We start from the raw sequence: 27,061 nt of genomic DNA, 5'->3' as shown, positions 1-27,061 counted from the left end.
AAATTTTGAAAGGAACAGGTAAGATAAAAGTTGGAAAGTTGTTTCCATTGGTAGGTGAGACTAGAACTAGGGGACATTGCCTCAAGATTCAGGGCAGAAGATTTAGGATGGAGACGAGGAGAAACTGTTTTTCCCAGAGAGTGGTGAATCTGTGGAATTCTCTGCCCAGGGAAGCAGTTGAGGCTTCTTCACTAAATATATTTAAGATACAGTTAGATAGATTTTTATATGGTAGGGGAATTGAGGGTTATGGTGAAAAGGCGGGTAGATGGAGCTGAGTTTATAGACAGATCAGCCATGATCTTATTGAATGGCAGGACAGGCTCGATGGCCAGATGGCCAACTCCTGCTCCTATTTCTTATGTTCTTGTAAAAAAAAGTACGTCAACGTTTCACACTGAGACCCTTCGGCAGGACTGGAAAAAAAAAGTTGAGTATGTTTAAAAGGTGAGGATGAATAAGAGAAACTCAAGGTGATAGGTGAAACCAAGAGGAGTAGGGTTGAAGTAAAGAGCTGGGAAGCTGATTGATGCAAGAGATGGAGGGCTGGAGAAGGGTGAGTCTGATAGGAGAGGACAGAAGGCCAGAGAAGAAAGAAAAGGGGGGAGGAGCACCAGAGGGAGGCGATCAGTAGGCAAAGAGATGAGGTGAGAGAGGGAAAAGGTGATTGGGATGGAGCCCATTACCAGAAGTTCGAGAAATCAATATTAATGCCATCAGGTTGGAATCTACCCTGATGGAATAGAAGGTGTTGTTCCTCTAATCTGAGTATGGCCTCATGACGACAGTGGGTTAACATATCAGAATAGGAATGGGGAAATGGAATTAAAATGGGTGGCCACTGGCAGATCCCGCTTCTTCTGGTGAATGGAGCATGGGTGCTCAGCGAAGCAGTCTCCCAGTCTACGTTAAGTCTCACTGATTTACAGGAGGTATCACCAGGAGCACTGGACACAATATATGATCCCAACAGACTCACAGCTGAAGTGTTGCCTCATATGGAAGGACTGTTTAGAGCTCTGAATGGTAGTGAATGAGGAGGTGCAGCACTTACAACCATATATAACCATATAAGGATTACAGCATGGAAAGAGGCGATCTCAGCCCTTCTAGTCCATGCCGAACGCTTACTCCCACCTAATCCCACTGATCCGTACTCAGCCCATAACCCTCCATTCCTTTCCTATCCATATACCTATCCAATTTTGCTTTAAATGACAATACCGAACCTGCCTCTACCACTTCTACTGGAAGCTCATTCCACACAGCTACCATTCTCTGAGTAAAGAAATTCCCTCTTATGTTACCCTTAAACTTTTGCCCCTTAATTCTCAACTCAAGTCCTCTTGTTTGAATCTCCCCTACTCTCAATGGAAAAAGCCTATCCACGTCAACTCTATCTATCCCCCTCATAATTTTAAATACCTCTATCAAGTCCCCCCTCAACCTTCTACGCTCCAAAGAATAAAGACCTAACTTGTTCAACTTGTCCCTACACTTCCTCCCTTACTACCATTCAGGGCCTCAATACAGTAACCCTTTCATTCCTGGAATCATTCTTGTGAATCTTTTCTGAACCCTCTCCAATGTCAGAATATCTTTTCTAAAATAATGAGTCCGAAACTGCACACAGTCCTTTGAAGTGTGTTCACGAGTGCCTTATAGAGTCTCAACATCACATCCCTGCTCTTATATTCTATACCTCTAGAAATGAATGCCAACATTGCATTTGCCGCCTTCACAACTAACTCAACCTGGAGGTTAACCTTTAGGGTATCCTGCACAAGGACTTCCTTTGCACCTCTGAATTTTGAGTTCTTTCCCCATCTAAATAATAGTCTGTCCATTTATTTCTTTCACCAAAGTGCATGACCATACACTTTCCAACATTGTATTTCATTTGCCAATTCTTTGCCCATTCCCCTAAACTATCTAAGTCTCTGCAGGCTCTCTGTTTCCTGAACACTACCTGCTCCTTCACCTGTTTCCCCATTTTATATGCCACCTGTTAAATTCTTACACAGCTTGGTACTGTTGGCTCTGCAGGCTCTTTTGCATCCTTGTAACCAGCATTCATGGCTGTCTCTGGAGAGTCAGCAAAATTGGCTGCAATGTGCTTAGCCCCTTCAGTTAAGATGACACTGACCCAGCACAGATTTCTGTGAAACTGTGATTATCCGAGCTGTTTTATCCTTACTCAGTCTATTGCCAGCTAGCCCAGTACCATAAAGAGAGGTGGGAGGCATGGTCATGCATTACTTAATGCGATTTCCTTGGAGATCCAGGGATCTAGGATTCAGCCTGACCAAGTGTTTTCTGTGTAGTTTTTGCATGCTTTTTCTCTGGCCATGTGGAACTTTTCCTGATGCTGTTGCCTTGGAGATCCAGGGATCTGGGATTGAGCCTGACCTCACAGAATCTTAGAAAAGGTCAGAACAGAAACTGGCTCTTCAGCCCATCTAGTGCATCTGGAAACCATTTAAACTGCCTGCTCCAATAATTTGCATTGGGACCAGAGCCCTCCATATCCCAACTATCCATGTATCTATCCAAACTTCTCTTAACGTTGAAATCGAGCTCACATGCATCATTTGTGCTAGCAGCTTATTCCAAACTCTCTTTCTTTCTTTTTCAATCTTTTTATTGAATTTCATATATATAAAGAGAAACATAACATAATATAAATAGGTTATAAATGCATTAGATTTAAAGTTAAGTTTATAATAGGATAATAATATCTTATTAAATATCAACCAAAGAAAAAACTTATAATAAACAATCAAACCTATTTTGATTGAACATGGAAAAGAATAAAAATAATCATCAAAAGAAAAAAAAAGTAAAAATACACAAAGAAATGTAAATTAAAAAAAAAATAAACCTAAACTAACATGGGCAATAATACCAGTTTATATGAGTATGATAGTGTCAAAAACTCCGGAACTCCATACCAGAACAAGAATAAAAAGAGAAAAGGTCTGGAAGAGGCCAAATTAATTCATATGAAAGTGTCGAATGAACGGTCCCCAAGTTTCTTCAAATTTAATTGATGAATCGAAAATAGTACTAATTTTTTCTAAACTCAGACAAGAGATAGTTTGAGAAAACCACTGAAATGTGGTAGGAGGGTTTACTTCTTTCCACTTTTGTAATATAGACCTTCTGGCCATTAATGTTACAAAGGCGATTATTCGTCTAATTGAAGGGGAAAGTCGACTACCATCTTCATTTGGTATACCAAAAATTGCAGTAATAAAATGAGGTTGTAAATCAATATTCCAAATTGAGGAAATGGTAGCAAATATGTCCTTCCAATAGTTATGTAAAGTGGGACATGACCAAAACATGTGGGTCAATGAGGCCACATCTGAATAACATCTGTCACATTGAGGGTTAATATGAGAATAGAATCAAGCAAGCTTATCTTTAGACATATGAGCTCTATGTACGACCTTAAATTGTATTAAAGCATGTTTAGCACATATAGAAGAAGAATTAACCATTTGTAAAATTTTTTCCCATTTTTCTGTTGATATATTGAAGTTCTTTTTCCCACTCTTGTTTAATTCTACCTGATATTTCTGGTTGTATCTTCATAATCCTATTATAAATAAAAGCCACTAATCCGTTCTGACAAGGATTCAGGGTAAAAATCATGTCTGAAAAATCTATCAAAGTTGAATTGGGAAAGGATGGTAAAACTTTATATAAAAAATTTCTAATTTGTAAATATCTAAAAAAAATTAGATTTAGGTAAATTAAATTTATTGGAAAGTTGGTCAAAAGAGATCAAACTACCTTCAAAAAAGAGATCACGAAAACATATTATACCTTTCCTTTTCCATATGCTAAAAGCTTGATCTGTTAAAGAAGGTTTAAAAAAGAAGTTAAGTAAGATAGGGCTATCAAGAACAAAGTTTTTCAGAGTAAAAAACTTACGAAACTGAAACCAAATTCGTATTGTGTGTTTGACAATAGGATTGGATATCTGTTTATTGAGTTTAACTAAATCAACCGGAAGAGAAGAACCAAGAATGGAGAATAAAGAATATCCTTGTGCAACATTACATTCTAAATTTACCCACTGTGGGCACAATGGTGAATCCAACTCTAGTTTCTAATATATTAAGTTTCGAATATTATTCGCCCAATAATAAAATCTAAAGTTAGGTAAAGCTAAACCACCATCTTTTTTAGATTTCTGTAACTGTCTTTTACTTAACCTGGGATTTTTATTTTGCCACACAAATGAGGAAATTTTTGAATCAATGTTATCGAAGAAAGATTTAGGAATAAAAGTTGGTAAGGCTTGAAATAAATATAAAAATTTCGGTAAAATCATCATTTTAATAGCATTAATCCGACCAACTAATGATAAGGATAAAGGAGACCATCTAGTAGTAAGTTGTTGAATTTGATGAAGCATGGGTAGAAAATTCAATCTGAATAAATCTTTATACTTCTTAGTAATTTTTATACCTAAATAAATAAAGTTATCAGTAACAACTTTAAATGGTGTCCTGTCATTCAATAAAGTTTGCTCATTTAAAGGAAATATTTCACTCTTATCCAAATTTAATTTATAACCAGAAAAACTACCAAATTGAACCAACAAAGATAGGATAGCGGGGATAGACCTATCAGGATCAGAAATATATAACAACAAGTCATCAGCATAACTTTTCATTACGAGTAATACCAAAAATATTAGGAGATTCACGAATAGCAATGGCTAAAGGTTCTAATGCGATATTAAATAATAAAGGACTTAAGGGACAACCTTGTCTCGTACCATGAGATAATTGAAAAAAAGAGGATCTATAATTATTTGTAAGAACAGAAGCAACAGGTTTATAATATATTAATTTAATCCATGATATAAAATTAGAACTAAAATTAAAATTTTTCAAGGCATTAAATAAGTATGTCCATTCAACTCTATCAAAAGCTTTTTCAGCATCTAATGAGATAACACATTCTGAGGTTGTGGGTGAAGAAGTATAAATTATATTAATCAATTTTCTAACATTAAAAAAGGAATACTGATTCCTAATAAAACCAGTTTGGTCTTCTGAAATAATCTGTGATAATACTTTTTCTAACCTAATAGCTAAAATTTTTGTAAGAATCTTAGAGTCTACATTTAATAGCGATATAGGGCGATAAGATGCACATAAAGTAGGATCTTTATCTTTTTTAAGAATTAGAGAGATAGTAGCTTCATAAAAAGACTGAGGTAATCTCTTCTTAGTAAATGCATCATTAAAGATTTCACATAACCAAGGGGAAAGCAAAGAAGAAAAAGTTTTAAAAAATTCTATAATATAACCATCAGGACCAGGAGCTTTCCCTGAATTCATTAATGAGATAGCCTCTCCTACTTCGGCCATAGAAATAGGAGCATCAAACACACTTCGATCTTCATCTGTCAGTTTGGGAATATTTAAATTGTTAAAAAAATTATCCATCATGGACAGATCGCCATCAGATTCTGATTGATATAAAGATTTATAAAAATTTTGAAAAGTATTATTAATTTCTTTATGATCAGTAGTCAGATTACCGTCTTGTTTACGAATTTTAATAATTTGTCGCCTAGTCGAAAGAGCTTTTAATTGGTTAGCTAACAATTTACCAGTTCGATCACTGTGAATATAAAATTGAGCCCTGGTCTTGATTAATTGATTCTCAATTGAAGAAGATAATAATAAGCTATGTTCCATTTGAAGCTCAACTCTCTTCTTATAAAGTTCTTTGGTAGGAGTAACGGAATAGATCTTATCAATTTCTTTAATTTTATCCACTAATAAAGCTATATCTAAATATCTTTGTTTTCTTTTACCAATGGAATATGAGATAATTTGTCCACGGATAAAAGCCTTGAAAGAGTCCCAAAGTATTCCTCTGTCAATCTCTTCGGTATAGTTTGTTGAAAAAAATAAGTCCATTTGTTGTTTTATGAAGGTAATAAATTCTGGATCTTGAAGCAAAGTAGCGTTGAGTCTCCAAGATCTAGTATTAATGGAAGAGTCCGAAATCTTGATAACTTCAAAGGTGCATGATCAGAAATGGCAATAGAATCATATTTACAATCAGTAACATCTGTTAATAAACGATGATCAATAAGGAAATAATCAATTCTAGAATAACTATGATATACATGTGAAAAAAATGAAAATTCTTTATCTTTAGGGTTCAAAAACCGCCATATTTCAGTAATTCCCGAATCAACCATAAAAGAATTAATAAGTAAGGCTGATCTATTTGGAAGAGTTCGAATAGGTTTAGATCTATCCATCAAAGGATTCAGACAACAATTAAAATCTCCACCCATTATCAACATATATTCATTTAGATTAGGAAGGGAAGTAAATAAACGTTATTCCAAACTCTCACGACTATCTGAATGAAGGAATTTCCCTTAAACTTCTCACCTTTCACCTTAAGCCACGATGTCTGGTTGTGGTGTGTCACCCAACTTCAGTGGAAAAAGTCTGCTTGCATTTACCCTATCTATACCCCTCATAATTTTGTATACCTCTATCAAATCTCCTCTCAATCTTCTACATTCTAAAGCAGGGGTCGGCAACGTTTACCACTGAAAGAGCCAATATGGACCCATTTCCCACAGAAAAGAAAACATTGGGAGCCACAAAACCCGTTTGATATTTAAAATGAAATAACACTGCATACAACGGTTTTTTTTTTGCCTTTATGCTATGTATAAACAAATTATAATGTGTTGCATTTATGAAATTGATGAACTCCTGCAGAGAAAACGAAATTACATTTCTGCATGCTCCGAAAAAAAGACATTTGGTTGAAGGTTACTCCATAGGTAGCCTACCTTGGATCGAAGAATTAAAAGAAAGCGCGCACTGGCGGGTGTCAGGCATTGGCAGTGGTGATGTATATTAATAGCGATAAAAAACACGTTGTAGCGGTGTGCTACACACAGCGCTAAAATAAAGACACTGCAGTCAAAGGTAGCTTTATTCGAACTAAACAGCCTTGCTTTAAAGCCTCCCTCAACCCGTCCCCGTGGGCGCGGATGCTCCAAAAGACACGTACTCACAAACCCCCGTAGGCTATCTCCCTTAGCCGGAACGGTGGCTAATTGTGAGCCGGTTCGGATGTGCCAGGAAATGGGGTCTCCACAAAGTTTTTAGATTGTACAAGATCACCATAATCTTCAAATTTCGAATTACATTTCAAAAACTAACAAACCACGGGGAGCCGCATCACAGAGATCAAAGAGGCGCATGCGGTTCCGGAGCCGCAGGTTGCCGACCTCTGTTCTAAAGAATACAGATCTAACTTATTCAATCTTTCTTATACCTCTGGTCCTCCAGACTCGGAAATATCCTTGTGACACTTACATAGGAACATAGAAAACCTACAGTACAGTACAGGCCCTTCTGCCCACAATGCTGTGCTGAACATGAACTTACTTTAGAAATTGCCTAGGGTTACTCATAGCCCTCTATTTTTTGAACCACCATATACCTATCCACGAGTCTGTTAAAAGACCCTAATGTATCTGCCTCTACCACTGTCGCTGGCAGCCCATTCCATGCACTTACCACTCTCTGCGTAAAAAAAAACTTACCCCTGACATTTCCTTTGTGCTTACTTCCAAGCACCTTAAAACTGTGCCCTCTAATGTTAGCCATTTCAGCCCTGGGGAAAAAAGCCTCTGACTATTCACATGACCAATGCCTCTCATCATCTTATACACCTCTGTCATGTTATTCCTTATCCTCCACTGCTCCAAGGAGAAAAGGCTGAGTTCACTCAACCTGTTTTCGTAAGGCATGCTCCCCAATCCAGGCAAACATCCTTATTCACTGCAGAGCGTAAGTATCCACTGCACCCTTTCTATAGTTTCCACATCCTGTAGTGAGGTGACCAGAACTGAGCAGAGTATTTCAAGTGGGATCTGACCAGGGTCTTATCTAGCTGTAACATTACCTCTGCTCTCAAATTCAATCCCACGGTTTATGAAGGCCAATGTACTGTATGCGTTCTTCACTGCAGAGTCAACCTGCGCAGCTGCTTTGAGCATTCTGTGGATTCAGACCGCATGATCCCACTGCCAAGAGTCTTACTATTAATACTATTTTCTGCCATCAGATTTGACCTACCAAAATGAACCACCTCACACTTACCTGGGTTGAATTCCATCTGCCACTTCTTAGCCCAGTTTTGCATCCTATCAATGTTCCGCTGTAACCTCTGACAGCCCTCCACACTATCCACAACACTCCCAACCTTTGTATCATCAACATATTTACTAACCCTTCCCTCCACTTCCTCATCCAGGTCATTTATAAAAAGCACGAAGAAAAGCACAGAACAGATCCCTGAGGAACACCAATGGGGTCACCATATGACCCGTCTACAACCAACCTCTGCCTTCTGTGGGCAAGCCAGTTCTGCATCCACAAAGCAATGTCCTCTTGGATCCCATGCTTCCTTACTTTCTCAATAAGCCTTGCATGGGGTACCTTATCAATGACCTTGTTGAAATCCATATACACTACATCTACTGGTCTATCTTTGTCAATGTGTTTAGTCACATCCTCTAAAAATTCAATCAGGCCAATAAGGCGTGACTTGCTTTTGACAAAGCCATGCTGACTATTCCTAATCATGTTATGGCTCTCCAAATGTTCATGCTTTCAGGATCTTCTCCATCAACTTACCAACCACTGAAGAAAGACTCACTGGTCTGTAATTCCCTTGGCTATCTCTACTCCCTTTCTTGAATGAAGGAACAACATCTGCAACCCTCCAATCCTCTGGAACCTCTCCCGTCCTCATTGGTGATTCAAAGATCATCGCCAGAGGCTCAGCAATCTCCTCCCTCGCCTCCCACAGTAGCCTGGGGTACATCTCATCCAGTCCCAGAGACTTATCCAACTTGATGCTTTCCAAAAGCTCCAGCACATTCTCTTTCTTAATATCTACATACTCAAGCTTTTCAATCATCTGTAGGTCATTCCTACAATCATCGAGATCCTTTTCCATAGTGAATACTGAAGCAAAGTATTCATTAAGTATCTCAGCTATCTCTTCCGATTCCATGCACACTTTTCCACTGTCACACTTCATTGGTCCTATTCTCTCATGTCTTATCGTTTGCTCTTTACATACTTGTAGAATGCCTTGAGGTTTTCTTTAACCGTGCTTGCCAAGGCCTTCTTATGGCTCCTTCTGGCTCTCCTAATTTCATTCTTAAGCTCCTTCTTACGAACCTTATAATCTTCTCAATCTCTATCATTACCTCGTTTTTGAACCTTTCATGAGCTTTTCTTTTCTTGACTAGATTTTCAGCAGACTTTGTACACCATGGTTTCTGTACCCTACCAAGCTTTCCCTGTCTCATTGGAACATACCTATGTTGCTCACCGCATTCTACAGAGGATGTATTGAGAGCATCCTGAGCAGCTGCATCACTGCCTGGTTCAGGAATTGCACCATCTCGGATTGCAAGATCCTGCAGCAGATAGTGAGGTCAGCTGAGAAGATCATCAGGGTCTGACTTCCTGCTATTACAGGCATTTACACCACATGCTGCACCTGCAAAGCTAACAACATTGTGAAGGACCCCATGCACCCCTCACACAAATGCTTTTCCCTCCTGCCATCTGGCAAAAGGTACCGAAGCATTCGGGCTCTCACGACCAGACTGTGTAATAGTTTCTTCCCCCAAGCCACCAGATTCCTCAATACTCAGAGTCTAGACTGACATCTATATCATTTATTATTATATTGTAATTTGTCCTCTACTGTGCCTATTGTCTTGTTTATTAATTATTGTACTGGCCTGCACTGTTTTGTGCACTTTATGTAGTCCTGTGCCGGTCTGTAGTCTAGTGTTGCCTTGTGCTGTCTCACATAGTCTAGTGTAGTTTTGTGTTGTTTCATGTAGCACCAGGGTCCTGGAGGAAAGTTGTTTCATTTTTACTTTGTGCTATACCAGCAGTGTATGGTTGAAATGACAATAAAAACAACTTGAACTTGAACTTGCAGAACTCCACACAAATATCCTCTGAATATTTGCCACATTTCTGCCATACATTTCCCTGAGAAATTCTCCTAATTTATGCTTTAAAGTTACTGCCTGATAGCTTCATATTTCCCCTTACTCCAGTTAAACACTTTCCTAACTTGTCTGTTCCTATCCCTCTCCAATGCTATGGGAAAGGAGATTCAATTGTGATCACTATCTCCAAAATCCTCTCCCAGTGAAAGACCTGACACCTGACCAGGTTCATTTCCCAATACCTGATCAAGTACAGCCTTTCTTCTTGTAGGCTTATCTAAGTATTGTGTCAGGAAACCTTCCTGAACACACCTAACACACCCCAGCCCAATAAAATTGCTTGTTCTAGGGAGATGCCAACCAATATTTGGGAAAATAAAATCTCCCACCATGACAACCCTGTTATTATTACACCTTTTCAGAACCGGTCTCCTATCCGCTCCTCGATGTCCTTGTTACTATTGGGTGGTCAATAAAAAATCCCTTACGGCTTCTAACTTCTACCCACAGAGCCTTAGCAGACAATCCCTCTATGACTTTCCTCCTTTTCTGCAGCTGCAACACTATCTCTGACCATGTCCCACCTCTTTTCCCTCCCTCCCTTCCTTTCTGAAACATCTAAAGCCATTTTTCTTCTGTTGTCTGTGTGGAGTTTGCATGATTTTCCTCTGAACATGTAGAATTCTTCCCAATGCGGTTGCCTTGCAGATCCAGGGATCTGGGTTTGAGCCTGACCACATTTGCATGATTTTCTTCTGATATCTGATCTGCAGCACAGAGTGGTTTCACTCCTGCCGAAGGGTTTTGGCCTGAAATGTCAGCTGTACTCTTTTCCATAGATACTGCTTGGTTCCTTCAGCATTTTGTGTATGTTGTTCAGATTTCCAGCATCTGCAGATTTTCTCTTGTTTGTGTTTGCTGATGTTCAACTGTTCATCTAAACATTGACAAAACAATGTGAGAGGACTTCTCCAATTCCAACTATCTTGTGGGAAAATATTTTCAAGTCCCTTGAAATCTCCCACCTTTACGTTTAATCTGTGTCCTCTGGTTATAGACGCCTCTTCTAAGGGTGATAGTTTCTCATTGTGCACCCTATTAGGCCTCGCAGCATTAGTTTGCTTTGTTTTTCAGCTCTTTGAAATGCGTGGTGCAATCCTTGCATTTTCACTTGTAAAACTAGACGAATCAGTTCTGCAGTGAAAGAGGGAGGGAGCAAGCCAAAGGCAAGATCTGTGAAAAGCAGGAGGCAAAATGGTAAAGGGTTATGATGCCAAAGTAGCAAAAATGAGGAGTGAGAGTGCACAAATTATCTGAATTTGGGGGAAATGTTTAAAACTTGAGACAAGTGCTAGAAATGCTTATTATCTGAAGTTAAATTTAGCATTAGACTCACATTTCAGGGTGTCTAGTTAGAAGATAAGGTGAGGTTCCTCATTTTAGAGTCTTAGAGTTGTGTAACATAGGAACAGGCATTTCAGCCCTTCATGTCTGTGCTGACCATAAGAGCTATCAATCCCTAATTAGGAACCCTAATCCCACCCGCCTGCATTAATTCTATCTTCCTCCATTTAATTACCTGTGCAGATGCATCTTAAACGTTGTTGCTGAACCTGCCTCCACCACCTCCTCTGGTAGCTCATTCCAGACACCAGCTACCCTTTGTGTAAAAGGTTTACTCATTTGATCCCCTTTAAACCTCTTCCTCTCACCTTAAACCTCTCCTCTAGTTTTAGACCTTGGGTAGCAGACACTGGCTATCTACCCTACCTGTGGCACTTATAAGATGGAAGTTCCAAAGATCTCTCAAACTGCTGGAGGAACTCAGCAGCCCAAGCAGCATCTATGGAGAAAATTCACTGTCGATGTTTCAACCTGAAATGTTGACTATACTCTTTTCCTTAGATGTTACCTGGCCTGCTGAGCTCTTCCAGCATTTTGTGTGTGTTGCTCGGATTTCCAGCATCTGCAGATTTTCTCTTGTTTCCAAAGATCTCTGCTGGGGTCCCAATCATTTCTTCCTTTGCTTCCCATAGCAAATTAGACTTAATATGTTCCAAGATATCACTGAACTCACTATCTGCAGCACCAGCAGTGAGGACCAAGGAGATATGGACAAGGGATGCACGGGAGTGCCTGCTGGATTGCTTTGAATCGGTGGACTGAACTGTATTCAGGGATTCACCTTTGAACCTGAATGAGTATTCTGCGGTTGTTAGCGACTTCATTAAAACTTGTGTGGATGAATGTGTGCCCACAAGACTTAGTGTACATTCCCAAACCAAAAGCCATGGATTAACCAGGAGGTACGTCTTCTGCTGAAGGCTAGATCTGTGGCATTCAAGTCTGGTGACCTAGCCCTATACCAGAAAACCAGGTATGATTTAAGGAGGGTTATTTCAAGGGCAAAGAGGCAACTTTGAATGAGGTTGGAGGTGACATCAGATGTATGACAACTCTGGCAGGGTTTGTAACACATTACTTCCTATAAAGCGAAACCCAATAGCATGAATGGCAGCGATGTTCACTACCAGATGAACTCAATGCCTTCTATGCCCGCTTTGAAAGGGAGAATATAACTACAGCTGTGAAGATCCTTGCTGAACCTGATGACCCTGGGATCTCTGTCTCAGAGGCCAATGTTAGGCTGTCTTGAAATAGAGAGTGACCCCTCGCCAGGTGGGAGGTCCTGATGGAGTACCTAGTAAGGCTCTGAAAACCTGTGTACAGCACAACTGGCATGGGTGTTTACGGACATTTTAAATCTCTCCCCCTCCCAGTGTAGAGTGCCTTCCTGCTTCAAATTATCCAGTTGTCCCTGTACCAAAAAAGACCGAGGTAACATGCCTGAACGATTGGCATCCTGGTACACTCACCTCAGTAATAAGGAAATACTTTGAGAGGCTGGTCAAGGATTACATCTGCAGCATGCTACCACCCAAACTGGACCCCCTACAATTCACCTACCAACGCAACTGATCAACAGACAACGCATTAGCCACTGTTCTACATACCGTCCTTACACATTTGAAGAGGAAGGATGCTTATGTGAGAATGCTGTTCTTGGACTACAGTTCAGCATTCAACACCATAGTTGCATCCAGGCTTGACAAGAAGCTCAGAGACCTCGGGCCTTGACCCTGCCTTGAGCAGCTGGATCCTGGACTTCCTGTCAGATCACCAGCAGGTTGTAAGAGTGGGCTCCCTCTCCTCCACCCCCCGACTCTCAATACTGGAGCCCCTTAGGGCTGTGTACCGAGTCCCCTCCTTTACTCCCTGTATACCTATGACTGCATCGCCACCCACAGCTCCAATCTGCTGGTTAAATTTGCCGATGGTGCTACTTGATTGGCTTTATCTCAAACAATAATGAGGTGGCCTGCAGGGAAGAAGTCATCTCTCTGACACAGTTGTGCCCAGAAAACAACCTCTCCTTCAATGTCGCAAAAACAAAAAACTGGTTGTGGATTACAGAGAGAATGAAGACAGGTTAACCCTTATAAACCCATCTGGGAAATGGTACCGCAGTATAAAAGCCAGGACCACCAGGCTCCAGGACAACTTCTTCCTCCAGGCCATCAATGAATCTGGAGGTGTGAGGGTAAACAGCTTCAAGTTCCTCGGCATCCACATCACGAGGACCTCACGTGGTCTGTACAAACTAACTGTGTGGTGACAAAGGCACAGCAGCACGTACACTCAGATCGGTACGGAGAACAACCAGACCGGTACGGAGAACACTCAGACCGGTACGGAGAACACTCAGACCGGTACGGAGAACACTCAGACCGGTACGTAGAACACTCAGACCGGTACGTAGAACACTCAGACCGGTACGGAGAACACTCAGACCGGTACGGAGAACACTCAGACCGGTACGGAGAACACTCAGACCGGTACGGAGAACACTCAGACCGGTACGGAGAACACTCAGACCGGTACGGAGAACACTCAGACCGGTACGTAGAACACTCAGACCGGTACGTAGAACACTCAGACCGGTACGGAGAACACTCAGACCGGTACGGAGAACACTCAGACCGGTACGGAGAACACTCAGACCGGTACGGAGACACTCAGACCGGTACGGAGAACACTCAGACCAGTACGGAGACACTCAGACCAGTACGGAGACACTCAGACCGGTACGGAGATATTCAGACCAGTACGGAGAACACTCAGACCGGTACGGAGACACTCAGACCGGTACGGAGACACTCAGACCGGTACGGAGAACACTCAGACCAGTACGGAGACACTCAGACCGGTACGGAGATATTCAGACCAGTACGGAGAACACTCAGACCGGTACGGAGACACTCAGACCGGTACGGAGACACTCAGACCAGTACGGAGACACTCAGACCGGTACGGAGACACTCAGACCGGTACGGAGACACTCAGACCGGTACGGAGACACTCAGACCGGTACGGAGACACTCAGACCGGTACGGAGAACACTCAGACCGGTACGGAGACACTCAGACCGGTACGGAGACACTCAGACCGGTACGGAGAACACTCAGACCGGTACGGAGACACTCAGACCGGTACGGAGACACTCAGACCGGTACGGAGACACTCAGACCGGTACGGAGAACACTCAGACCGGTACGGAGAACACTCAGACCGGTACGGAGACACTCAGACCGGTACGGAGAACACTCAGACCGGTACGGAGAACACTCAGACCGGTACGGAGACACTCAGACCGGTACGGAGACACTCAGACCGGTACGGAGATATTCAGACCCGTATAGAGAACATTGAGGCCAGCACGGAGAACGTTCAGCTGAGGAGTAGATTTAAAAGGTGAGGGGAGGGGAAAGAGAAAAACACAAGGTGATAGGTGAAACCTGAAGGCAGAGGGATGAAGAGCTGGGAAGTTGATTGGAGAAAGAGATACAGGGCTGGAGAAGGGACAGTCTGATAGAAGAGGGCAGAAGGCCAGAGAAGAAAGAAAAGGTGGGGAGGAGAACCATTGGGATGCAATGGGTCGGCAAGGCGAGAGAAGGAAAAGGGGATGGGGAATGGTGGAGGGGCACATTACTGGAAGTTTGTGAAATTGATGTTCATACCATCAGGTTGAAGGCTACCCTGATGGTAGATAAGGCATTGTTCCTCCAACCTGAGTGTGGCTTCATCATGACAGTGGAGGAGGACATAGATAGACATATTGGAATGGGAAGTGGAATTAAAATGGGTGGCCACTGGGAAATCTCACTTTTTCTGGCAGACAGAGTGAAGCGGTCTTCCAATCTCTGCCAGGTCTCACTGATGTACAGGAAGCCTCACTGGGAGCACTGGGCACAGTATAGTCGGCCCTCCTTATCCGCGAATTCAACCAACCGTGAATCGTGAAAACCCGGAAGTGCTCTTCCAGCACTTGTTGTTCGAGCATGTACAGATTTTTTTTTCCTTATCACTATTCCCTAAACCAGGGGTCAGCAACCTTTACCACTGAAAGAGCCACTTGGACCCGTTTCCCACAGAAAAGAAAACACTGGGAGCCGCAAAACCCGCTTGACATTTAAAATGAAATAACACTGCATACAACGTTTTGTTTTGCCTTTATGCTATGTATAAACAAACTATAATGTGTTGCATTTATGAAATTGATGAACTCCTGCAGAGAAAATGAAATTACATTTCTGCATGCAACAAAAACATTTTGAACTCCGAAAAAAAGATGTTGGGTTGAAGGTTACTTTTAAGTAAAATACTCAACGTCTATTTGAGTCCTTCTTGTATTTATGAAAAACGCCAAACTTAAATTTGCCGCCAGCAGCAAACCAAAAATAACGTCAGCCAGCTGTCAACCTGAAAAATAAAAGGACTATTTCACTGAACAATGAAAACATATGAATATACGTAAAATAATAGGCAATTAAAATATTTATCATACTTGTTCAGGTTGACTCACACCTGACAATGCAGTCGTATTTAGTAGGGATGGATCGATGCTTAGGGGAGTGACCGGGAAGGATAATGTGTTTTTTTCCTCTCTGAACTCACAGAAGCGTTTCCCAAACGATGTTTGCATTGCGATGATTGCAGAATGTAAATACTCCGAATTTATCATGTCGTGACCTTGTTTGAACTCTCTCAAATTGGGGAAGTGAGACAATGTGCCTTTCTGTAAATCTCTGGCAAGCAACGTCAACTTGCGCTCGAATGCCAAAACATCCTCCAACATGTGCAGGGCTGTACGTCCTTACCCCGTTGAAGAGCTGTGTTCAGCGTGTTCAGGTGTGCTGTCATGTCTACCATGAAGTGTAGCTTTTCCAGCCACTCTGGCTGTTCCAGCTCAGGAAAGTTGAGCCCTTTGCTGCCCAGGAAAGTTTTCACTTCTTCCAGACACGCGACAAAGCGTTTCAGCACCTCCCCTTTGGACAGCCACCGGACTTTGTTGTGCAGCAGGAGATCAGAATATGCGCTTTCCAGCTCGTCCAGTAACAAACGGAATTGACGGTGATTTAAACTTTTTGCCATTATTTTATTGACAATCTGAATGACAACATCCATTACTTCTGTGCATTCCGGAGGAAATGTTTGAGCGCACAGTGCCTCTTGGTGCAAGATGCAGTGAAAAGTCAGCAGCTTTCTGTCCAGCGACTTCTGCAGTAAAGCCACAAATCCCTTGTGCGTTCCCGTCATATTCGGTGCCCCATCAGTAGCTACTGACACCAGATGGGTGGTCTTTATTCCTTTGGCTCTTAAACAATTCAAGACAGCCTCACAGATGTCCTCCCCCCGTGTTTGGTCTTTTAGAGGTATCAACTCAATCAGTTCTTCCTGTGGCCCGGCAGAGTTTACAATCCGGCAGAACAACGCTATTTGTTCAATATCACCTTTGTCTTTAGACTCGTCACAGGCAATCGAGTAGGCCACAGCTGAATTGATGTCTTTAATTTGCTGTCTTGTGATGTCTTCTGCCATTTTTATGGTTCTGTCTTTGACAGTCTTTGCAGAGAGGGGCATATCCCTGATTTTCTGCACAATTTCACTCTTGTTTTTAAAGTCCGTGAATAGATGTTCTGAAATCTTAATGAAAGATTCTTTTATATATTCACCATCTGTAAACTGCTTCCCGTGCCTGACTATTTCCTGAGCGGCAATATAACTGGCGTATGTCGTTGATTTTCCAGACTTCATCCATTTCTGGAAATGATTTTTGCTCAGATCAACCTTCCGCATCAGTTCCGAAACGGCTTTTTTTCTCTCATCTCCATCCGGATATTTTTGAGCAAAGGCTGCGTGTTTATTCTGGAAATGCCTTGCGACATTTGACTTTTTGTTGTTTGCTAGTTTCTCATTGCATATTAAGCATACCGGTAAACCAGTCTCGTCAACAGTGAAAGCAAATGAATCTGTCCACGTATCATTAAACGTTCTGTTTTCTTCAGTCACTTTTCTTTTTTTAGAATTCTCCATAGTTGGCTTACCTTGGATCGAAAAATTAAAGAAATCGCGCACTGGCGGGTGTCAGGTATTGGCAGTGGTGACGTATATTAATAGCGATAAAAACACGTTGTAGCGGTGTGCTCACGCAGTCAGTAAACTGCAGTCGAATAACTTTATTCGAACTAAACAGCCTTGCTTTTAAGCCTCCCTCAACCCAGCCCCCATGGACGCAGATGCTGCAAAAGACGCGTACTCACAAACCCCCGTAGGCTATCTCCCTTAGCCTGAATGCTGGCTAATTGTGAGCCGTTTCGGATGTGCCAGGAAATGTGTCGCCACACTTAGATTGTACAAGATCACCATAATCTTCAAATTTAGAATTACATTTCAAAAGCTAACAAACTAACATAAAATACATTTTAATTAAATACTGACCAATTATTTCCCAAAGCCACAGGGAGCCGCAGCACAGAGGTGAAAGAGCCACAAATGGCTCGGGAGCCGCAGGTTGCCGACCCCCGCCCTAAACAATGCAGTATGACAACTATTTTACATAGCATTTACATTGTATTGGGTATTGTAAGTAATCTAGAGATGATTTAAAGTATATGGGAGGATGTGCGTGGGTTATCATGGATTGGGATCGAAAAAAATCAGAAGTTCTCTTACTGAGTAAGTTGGAAAAGGTACATCCGGTATTATTAAGCGTCAGTTAGTCAAACGTTTGACTTAGTATATAGTATATATTTTACCTTTCTATGCATATAAAACAATTAAGAATATTTGTTTCAGCACCGCGCTCGGAAACCATTTTCGAGTACGAGCCAGTGACAGACCGCTTTCGAGTGCACTCTCCATCCGTGGCGGGTTGATATGGAGGATCAAAAACTCAAAACCCCAAACCCAATAATTAAACCACTGCAAACACGAGGAAATCTGCAGATGCTGGAAATTCAAGCAACACACACAAAATGCTGGTGGAACACAGCAGGTCAGACAGCATCTATAAGGAGAAGTACTGTTGACGTTTCGGGCTGAGACCCTTTTTCAGGACTAACTGAAAGGAAAGATAGTAAGAGATTTGAAAGTAGGAGGGGGAGGGGGAAATCTGAAATGAAAGGAAAAGACAGGAGGGAGTGGGGTGAAGCTAAAAGCTGGAAAGGTGATTGGCAAAAGGGATGCAGAGCTGGAGAAGGGAAAGGATCATGGGACAGGAAGCCGAGGGAGAAAGAAAGGGGGAGGGGAGCATCAGAGGGAGATGGAGAACAGACAGAGTGATGGGCAGAGAGAGAGGGAAAAAAAGGGAGGAGAAAACTAAATATATCAGGGATGGGGTAAGAAGGGGAGGGGGGGCATTAATGGAAGTTAGAGAAGTCAATGTTCATGCCATCAGGTTGGAGACTACCCAGCCAGTATATAACCACTGTGTTGCTTAGTTGTAGATTTAATTGTAGATTTTTGTAGATAATTGTAGATTTCATTGGGGCAGGGCCTTTCTCACTTTACCCTTTAAAATTGTTCTGATCGTTGACTGACGTAGCCTAACACTGTTCCAATGACCGATGGCGTTTCACCTCTTATCGATCGCTTTATTATTTCCACTTTATTTTTAATTGTGATTGTGATTATTTTCGTGAACAGAAACACTGCGCATTCAGAGCTCTGGTGCCGGGTCCTAATGTCCACCGCACTGAGACAGGTCTGGGGTTCCGTTGGGTCCTAAGATCCACTGCATTGAGACAGGTTGAATAAGGGACTTGAGCATCCGCAAATTTTGGTATCCGCGAGGGGTCCCGGAACCATTCCCTCGCGGATAAGGATGGCCAACTGTATATGACCCCAACAGACATGCAGGTGAAGTGTCACTTCACCTGCAATAAAGACTACCTTTCAGACCATCTGTTTCTATGACTCCACATATGTATATATAGATTGCTATATTGATCCTTAAAGGAACAAACTTTCTCCCCAGGTGCCTGTAATATACTTGTGCTATATTTTGTGATTCTCCTTTATCATGTCTGCTGGGGATATCTTTATGTCCCCAATTTACCCTTCTACTTTCCTAAAGTGTCTTCCTGTATTCGTTGTACTTTTCAAAGTTCTTGCTTGATTCCAGCTGCATACTAGACACATCTCTTTTATCCTGGTCGGATGCTCAATGTCCCTCATGAACTAAAACACTCTGCTTTTGCTGGACTTGCTGTTCACTCAAACAGAAACATGCTGGCCCTAAACTGTTGATATCTTACTTTTAAAAACTCAGTTTCTATGTTCCATTACCTGCAAACAGCCTGACTGAACTTAATTGAGTTTTGTTGTTGGGGTGGGAGTGGGTGAGGGAGAAGTGGCAAAGAGTACAGCTGAAGTCTGATGGGGAATTAGAACTGCAAGTGGGAACTTGGGTCATGCTTGTGGCCTCTATATGCCTTGTTCTCATTGCTACCATCAGGAAGAAGGTACAGGAGCCTGAAACACTCAACGATTCAGGAACAACTTCTTCCCCTCTGCCATCTGATTTCTAAATGGACGTTGAACTCTCGTACCTAACTACGTTTCTATTTCTATTTTTGCACCACTTATTGACCTATTTTTTATATACACAAACTGTAATTCATGTTTTCCCCTTTATTATTATGTATTGCAGTGTACTATTTGCGTAAACACACCAAACTTTAATGATATATGTTGGTGATATTAAACCCGATGCAGATTCTGCTAACTGTTCTAGGTTTTGACTTAAGGTTATTTACTGAAAGCAGTTTGGGTTCCTTCTTGTCTCATTGCATTTGAATAAATGTGGCATCGAAAAGCCTTTACTAAACTGGACTCAATGGAAATAGGGGTAACGGAATGGTATGCAGCACTAAGGAAGTTGTCTGTGATGGTTAGAGGTCAATCATCTCAGCCTCAGGGTAGTGTCCACAGCCCATTAACTGCTTCATTAATGACCTTGCTTCAGTCATAAGGTCAGGAGTGGGGATGCTTACTGATGCCTGCACGATATTCAGCACCGTTCATGCCTCCTCAGAGAATAGAGCAGTGCACACCAAAGCAGCAAGACCTGGACAATATCCCAGCCATGAATGTTGGATGGTAAGTAACAAAAATGCCACACCTGAGCCAGGAATTATGATATCCAACGACAGAACATCCTGCCATCACTGCCTGGCATTCAATGGTACCCCCACTAGCAATATCCTAAGGGGTTACCATTGACCTGAAGTAGCCTTGGACACAGTGTGGCAGCAAGAGCAGGTCAGAGCCTGTGAATTTGGCCATGAGTAATTCACCTGCTTACTCCACAGAGCTGGCTCACCACCTACAAAGCTCAAGTCAGGAGTTTGAAGGAGTTCTCTCCACTTGTCCAGCCGACTGCAGCTCAACAACCTTCAGGATACTCGTCACCACAGCAGCTCACCTGACACCCTCTGCATGTACAACCATTCGCTGACACACTGTAGCAGCACTTTATCCATCTACAGGACACATTGCACCATCTGAAGCTACGAAAATGGGGTTGAGAGGGATAATGAATCAGCCGGGATGCAGTGGCAGCACCAATGGCCTAGTACCTTAATTCTTCTCCTATATCTTATGGTATAACTCACCAAGCCTTCATAGAGAGCACCTTCCAAATAGTAGTTTGTTCTCTATACAATTGAGTGAGAATGTAGGTGGCTTGGTTAGTGAGATAGTGGAAGCCACCAAATTTAATGGTGTTAGTGGACAGTAGAGGTGGTTACAATAATGAGGGACCTCAATATTCAAGGGGATTGGGAAAATCAGGTTGGTGACAGATCGCAAGAGAGGGAATTTGTTGAATGCCTATGAGATGGTTTTTTAGAGCAGCTTGTGCTTGAGACTACTCAGGGAAAGGCTGTTTGAGATTGGGTGTTGTGTAATAACCCAGATCTTATCAGGGAACTTAACATAAAGGAACTCTTAGGAGGCAGTGATCGTAATATGATTGAAGTCATATTGGAATTTGTGAGGGAGAAACATAAATCAGATGAATCAGTGGAATAAAGGGAATTACAGAGGCTGAGAGAGGTTCTTGCCTGGCTGGTTTGGAGGAGGATACTGCTGGCGATGATGGCAGAGCAGTGGAGGCTGAAGATTCTGGGAATAGTTGAAAAGGCACAGGATAGATGTCCCACAGAAGAAATTGTTCTCCAATAGCAAGGATCAGCAACCATGGTTGACAAGGGAAGTTAAGGACTACATAAAAGGTAGCAAAAATGAGGTGGGACGTTTTAAAAATCCAACAAAAGGCAATGAAAAAAGCCATAAGGGAAAAGATGAACGATAAAGGCAAACTAGCGAATAATATAAAGCAGGATGTTAAAAGTTTTTTCAGTTGTATAGAGTAAAATGGAGGTGAGAGTTAATATTGGAGGTAGTAATGGGGGACCAAGAAATGGCAGATGAACTGAATGATTACTTTAGTCTTCACTGTGGAAGACACTAGCAGTGTGTCAGAGATCTGTGAATGTCGGGGAGCAGGAGAGAGTGCCATTGCCATTACAAAGAAAAAAGTGCTCGGCAAACTGAAAGGTCTTAAGGTGGATAAGTCACCTGAACCAGATGGACTACATCCCAGAGTCCTGAAGGAGGTTGCTGAAAAGAAGATGGATGCATTGGAATTGATCTTTCAAGAATCACATGATTCTGGCATCAAAAAGTTGCAAATGTCACTCCAGTATTTAAGAAGGGAAGAAGATAAAAGAAAGGAAATTACAGGCCAGATAGCCTAATCTCATAGGTCGATGAAGTGTTGGAGTCCATTATTAAGGATGAGGTTTTGGGGTACTTGGAGACTAATGATAAAATAAGTCAAAGTCAGCATGGTTCTGTAAGAAGATTTTTACTTTTTATGAATGCGAAGGATGTAAGAAATAAAGTCAATTCAAACTAAAGGGAAATCATGCCCGACAGATCTGTTTGATTTCTTAGAGGACGTAACAAGCAGGGTGGACAAAGGAGGGCAGTGGATGTCATTTACTTGGATTTTCAGAAGGCATTTGATAAGGTGCCTCACATGAGGCTGTTTAATAAGATAAAATCCTGTGGCATTATTGGAACTATACTGTCATGGATAGAGGAATGGCTGACAGATAGGAGGCAGCGAGTGGGAATAAAGGGGCCTGTGATTTGGATAATGGAATTGATGGCTTTATGGTAAAGTTTGTGGATGAAACGAAGATGGGTGGAATGATAGGTTGTGCTGAGGAAGCCATGTGATTGCAGCAGGACTTAGACAAATTGGAAGAATGGGCAAAAAAGTGGCAGATGGAATACAGTGCTGGGAAGTGTATGATGATACATTTTGGTAAAAGGAACCATAGTGCAGAGTATTATCTAAATGGGGAGAGAATTCAAATGTTGGAGATGCTGAGGAACTTAGGAGTCCTCATGCAAGACTCCCAGAAGGTTAATTTACAGGTTGAGTTTGTGGTAAAGAAGGTAAATGCAATGTCGGCATTTATTTCAAGGGGAATAGAATATAAAAACAAGGAGATGCTGCAGAGGTTTTATAAGACAGTAGTCAGGCTGCACTGGGAGTATTGACAACAGTTTTGGGCCCCATATCTCAGAAAGGATCTGTTGTCAATGGAGAGAATCCAGAGGAGGTTTACAAGGATGATTCTGGGAATGAAGGGGTTAACATGAGGAATGTTTGGCAGCTTTGGTCCTGTACGCTCTAGAATTTATAAGAATGTGGGGGTGGGGGGAGTCTATGGAATGTTGAAAGGACTGGATAGGGTGGATGTGGAGATAATGTCTCCTATGGTGGGGGTATTCTGAACTAGATGGCACAGCCTCAAAATTGAGGGGTGACCTTATAAAACAGAGGTAAGGAGGAAGTTTTTTAGCCAGAGAGTAGTGAATCTGTGGAATGCTCTGCCACAGTGTGATGGAGGCCAAGTCTTTGGGTATATTTAAGGTGGGAGTTGATAGTTTCTGTATTGGATAGACAGATTTATGGGGTTGAGTGGGATAGACAATAGACAATAGGTGCAGAAGCAGACCATTCGGCCCTTTGAGCCTGCACTGCCATTCTGAGATCATAGCTGATCATCTACTATCAATACCCGGTTCCTGCCTTGTCCCCATATCCCTTGATTCCCCTATCCATAAGACACCTATCTAGCTCCTTCTTGAAAGCATCCGAGAATTGGCCTCCACTGCCTTCCGAGGCAATGCATTCCAGACCCCCACAACTCTCTGGGAGAAGAAGTTTTTCCTTAACTCTGTCCTAAATGACCTACCCCTTATTCTCCCCCACCATAGGAGACATTATCTCCACATTCACCCTATCCAGTCCTTTCAACATTCCATAGATTCCCCCCACCTCCACATTCTTATACCACAGCTTCCAGTCTGTCCAGTTTGACTCCTTTAATGGAGCCAGCCTTATCAGTTTATTGAGCCTGTTGGCATCACCTCCGAGCACACCACCACATAGAGGGTTGTACTGACAACAACAGACTAGTAGAACATGTGAAGGAGAGGCCTGCATACTCCAAAGAACCTCAAATCTCCACAGGAAGTAGAGGCAACTCTGACCCTTGTACGCAGCCTCTGTGTTGGTGCTCCACTCAAGTCTATCATCTAGGTGCACGCCAGGTACTTGTAGATCCTCACCACATCCACGTCCTTACCATCAGTAGTAACAGTGAGCAGTGCAGGCTTCGTCTTCCTAATGTCCATCACCATCTCCTTTGTCTTACTGATGTTGAGCTGCAGATGATTCAGCTTTCACCATTTGACTAGGGCCCTGAATTCATCTTCCCATCCTCCCTTTATACACCCAACTGTTGCTGAGCCATCAGAGAATTTCTGCAGATGATATGACTCAGTGTCATCTAAAGTCTGAGATATACAGGGTGAACAGTTTATTAAAAATTATATTGGGGTCCACATCAAATTGAAAAGAGAACAAGGAATGATAGGTCGAAGTTAACTCGGCAAATGTGAGGTGAAACCAGGCATGGCTTGCACAGTGATTATTTATTTACTTATTCATTGATATATGGCAGGGCCTTTGAATGTGTTGCCAAACAGAGAGACCAAGGGGTTCAGATATAGGGATCCCTGAAAGAAGAGGCACAGGTAGATAGAGGGTAGAAGGCAAGATTTGTTCACACTTGCTTTCATTGGTCAGGATATTGAGTATCAGAGTTGGGACATTGTAGAGGACATTGGTGAGACCACACCGAGTATTGTGTACAGTTCTGGTCACCCAGTTTTTGGACAGAGAGCATTCTGCTGGTGAAAGATTCACGATGATGTTAGCAGCACTGAAAGTTTTCAGCTACAGGGAGAGACTGGATAGGCTCTGTTTTTTTCCTGAAGCATCGGGGGCTGAGGGAAGACCCATTCAGAGGTTTATAAAATCATGAGAGGCATAAGTATGGTGAATGATCAGTCATTTTTCTCAGGGTAGGAGAGTCCCCTTTAACTATTTCCCCTCACCTTACAGGGAATCTGAGGGGCAACTTTTTCATACAGTTGCCAGAAGTGATAGAGGCACGTGTAGTTGCAAAGTTTGAAAGGCATTTGGTCAGGTACATGGATGAACCTGGTGGATCTGAGGCAAATTCAGGAAAATGGGGCGAGCTCAGTTGAGTTGTGGAGAGGTTCTGTTTCTGTGCTGCATAACTCTGACTCTAAATCCACAACCTCTACCAGCTGGAAGGATCAGTGCCACAGTAGAGTGACGGTTAGCATGACACCTCAGGTGTGGCCTTTCAGGGTTCAAATCCACCATAATCTGTAAGGAATCTGTACGCTCTTCTCATGGAATGTGTGAGTTTTCTCTGGGTGCCCTGGATTCCTCCCACTGCCTAAAGACGTACTAGTTAGTAGGTTAATTGGTCATTAGGCTAGGTTAAATAGAGGGTTGCTGGGCATTGCAGCCAGAAGGGCTGGATCTATAAACAAATAAATAAAGGATTGGAGCACCACCTGGAAGTTGCCTTCCAAGCACCACACCATCCTGACTTGGAAATAAATCATTGTTCCTTCACCATTGCTGGGTCAAAGTCCCGGAACTCCTTCCTCAATAGCATTGTGGGCATAACTATACCTGAGGGACAATGGTGGTTAAAGAAAGTGGCTTGCCACACCTTCTCATGAGCAATTAAATGCTGGCTCAGCTTGCAAAGCCTACATCCCTTCAATGTATCAAACATCAGGACTGTTCAGCACTTCACACATATTGCTTGTTTAACTTCATACTTCCAGCATTTTCAAAGTAAATTTCTTATCAAGCTATGTATTTGTCACCATAAACTACCGTGAGATTCATTTTCTTGTAGACATTTACAGTAAAACAGCAAAACACATGAAAAGCTACACACACCAAAGACTGACAAACAACCAAAGTGCAAAAGAAGTCTGAAGTCTGCAAATAAGTAAACAAATAATAATGTGAACATGAGTTGTACAGTATTGAAAGTGAGTCTGTAGGTTGTGCAGTCAGTTTAGTGTTGAGTGAGTGAAGTTATCCATGCTGGTTCAGGACCCCGATAACTGTTCCAGAACCTGGTGGTGTGGGACCTAAGGCTCCTGTACCTCCTTCCTGAAGGCAGCACTGAGAAGAGGTACATTCTGGATGATGGAATCTTTGATACTGGATGCTGCTTTCTTCTGGTGCTCCGTGTAAAAGTGCTGAGCAGTGGGGAGGTCTTTTCCTGTGCTGGACCTACGATTTTCTGCAGACTCTTCCATACTTGGGCATCGGTGTTTCATACCAGGTTGTGACATAGTCAGGATACTCTACCGTACATCTATAGAAGCTTGTCAGAGTTTTGAATAACATGCTGAATCTACTCAAATTTCTAAGGAAGTTGAGAAGCTGCTGTGCTTTCTTTGTGATGGCATTTACTGTTCATGGTGGTCCCAGGGCAGATCCTCTGATATGATAAGAACCAGAAAATAAATTATGCCCATTATTACTAGAATATGCAGTACTTTATGCACATTTCTTTCACAGGGCAATTTTTACACATTTGATCTTTGTTTATTCTTTCACAGTTTGTAATTTCATGTGCCACGAGAAGTGTCTGAAGAACGTGAAGACTCTTTGTTCATGTTTGGCACCAGACCTGGTAAAGGTAAGCAAACTAGTGGCATAGTGAAGCTACAAAGGTTCACCATTCATTGAGAAATATACAGCACGTGTGGGGTCATTAAGTCCACTGTCCTTGGTTTTGCAAAAAAGTTGCTTTGCTGCACTTTCTCTCAGACAGCAATGTAGAGATTACAGAATTTTCATCAAGATCCCACGTGAACGCCTCTCAGACAATGAATTCAACACCCAGCTCCCTTGAATCCATGAGTTCAGTTCTGGCATGTCATGATTCCTTGCTGGAGTGAAACAGTCGCTGAATTGAGAATGAAGTGACATTCTGATGAGTTCTCTGCTTGTAAGGTGGTAGATCAGTGTTTCTGAAATGATTATACACTGTACAGGTAGTCCACGAATTACGAATGTCCGACTTATGACAACTCGTACTTATGAACCGAGGAAGGAGAACGCCGTCTGCCATTTTAAGTCATTGCCGTTGACGCTGTGTTGAGTGTTTAAGTTTGCATTTGGCT

At 42.1% G+C, this 27,061-nt stretch overlaps 1 protein-coding gene across 2 annotated transcripts in view; it reads left to right on the top strand.

Annotated features, from left to right (window-relative positions):
- The window catches only part of LOC132405061 (diacylglycerol kinase theta-like), a 345,666-nt gene that overhangs the window by 26,597 nt on the left and 292,008 nt on the right, over positions 1–27,061 (top strand). For both annotated transcript variants that reach the window (XM_059989791.1, XM_059989792.1), the window contains exon 2: positions 26,495–26,574. In XM_059989791.1, coding sequence (XP_059845774.1) covers positions 26,495–26,574 — 80 coding nt within the window. The remainder of the gene's footprint in view (positions 1–26,494; positions 26,575–27,061) is intronic.

The sequence above is a fragment of the Hypanus sabinus genome, chromosome 14 (assembly GCF_030144855.1).
Source record: "Hypanus sabinus isolate sHypSab1 chromosome 14, sHypSab1.hap1, whole genome shotgun sequence".
Taxonomy (NCBI): Eukaryota; Metazoa; Chordata; class Chondrichthyes; order Myliobatiformes; family Dasyatidae; genus Hypanus; species Hypanus sabinus.
The sequence above is the reverse complement of the archived record's forward strand: the minus strand, read 5'-3'. Positions and strand labels throughout refer to the sequence as shown.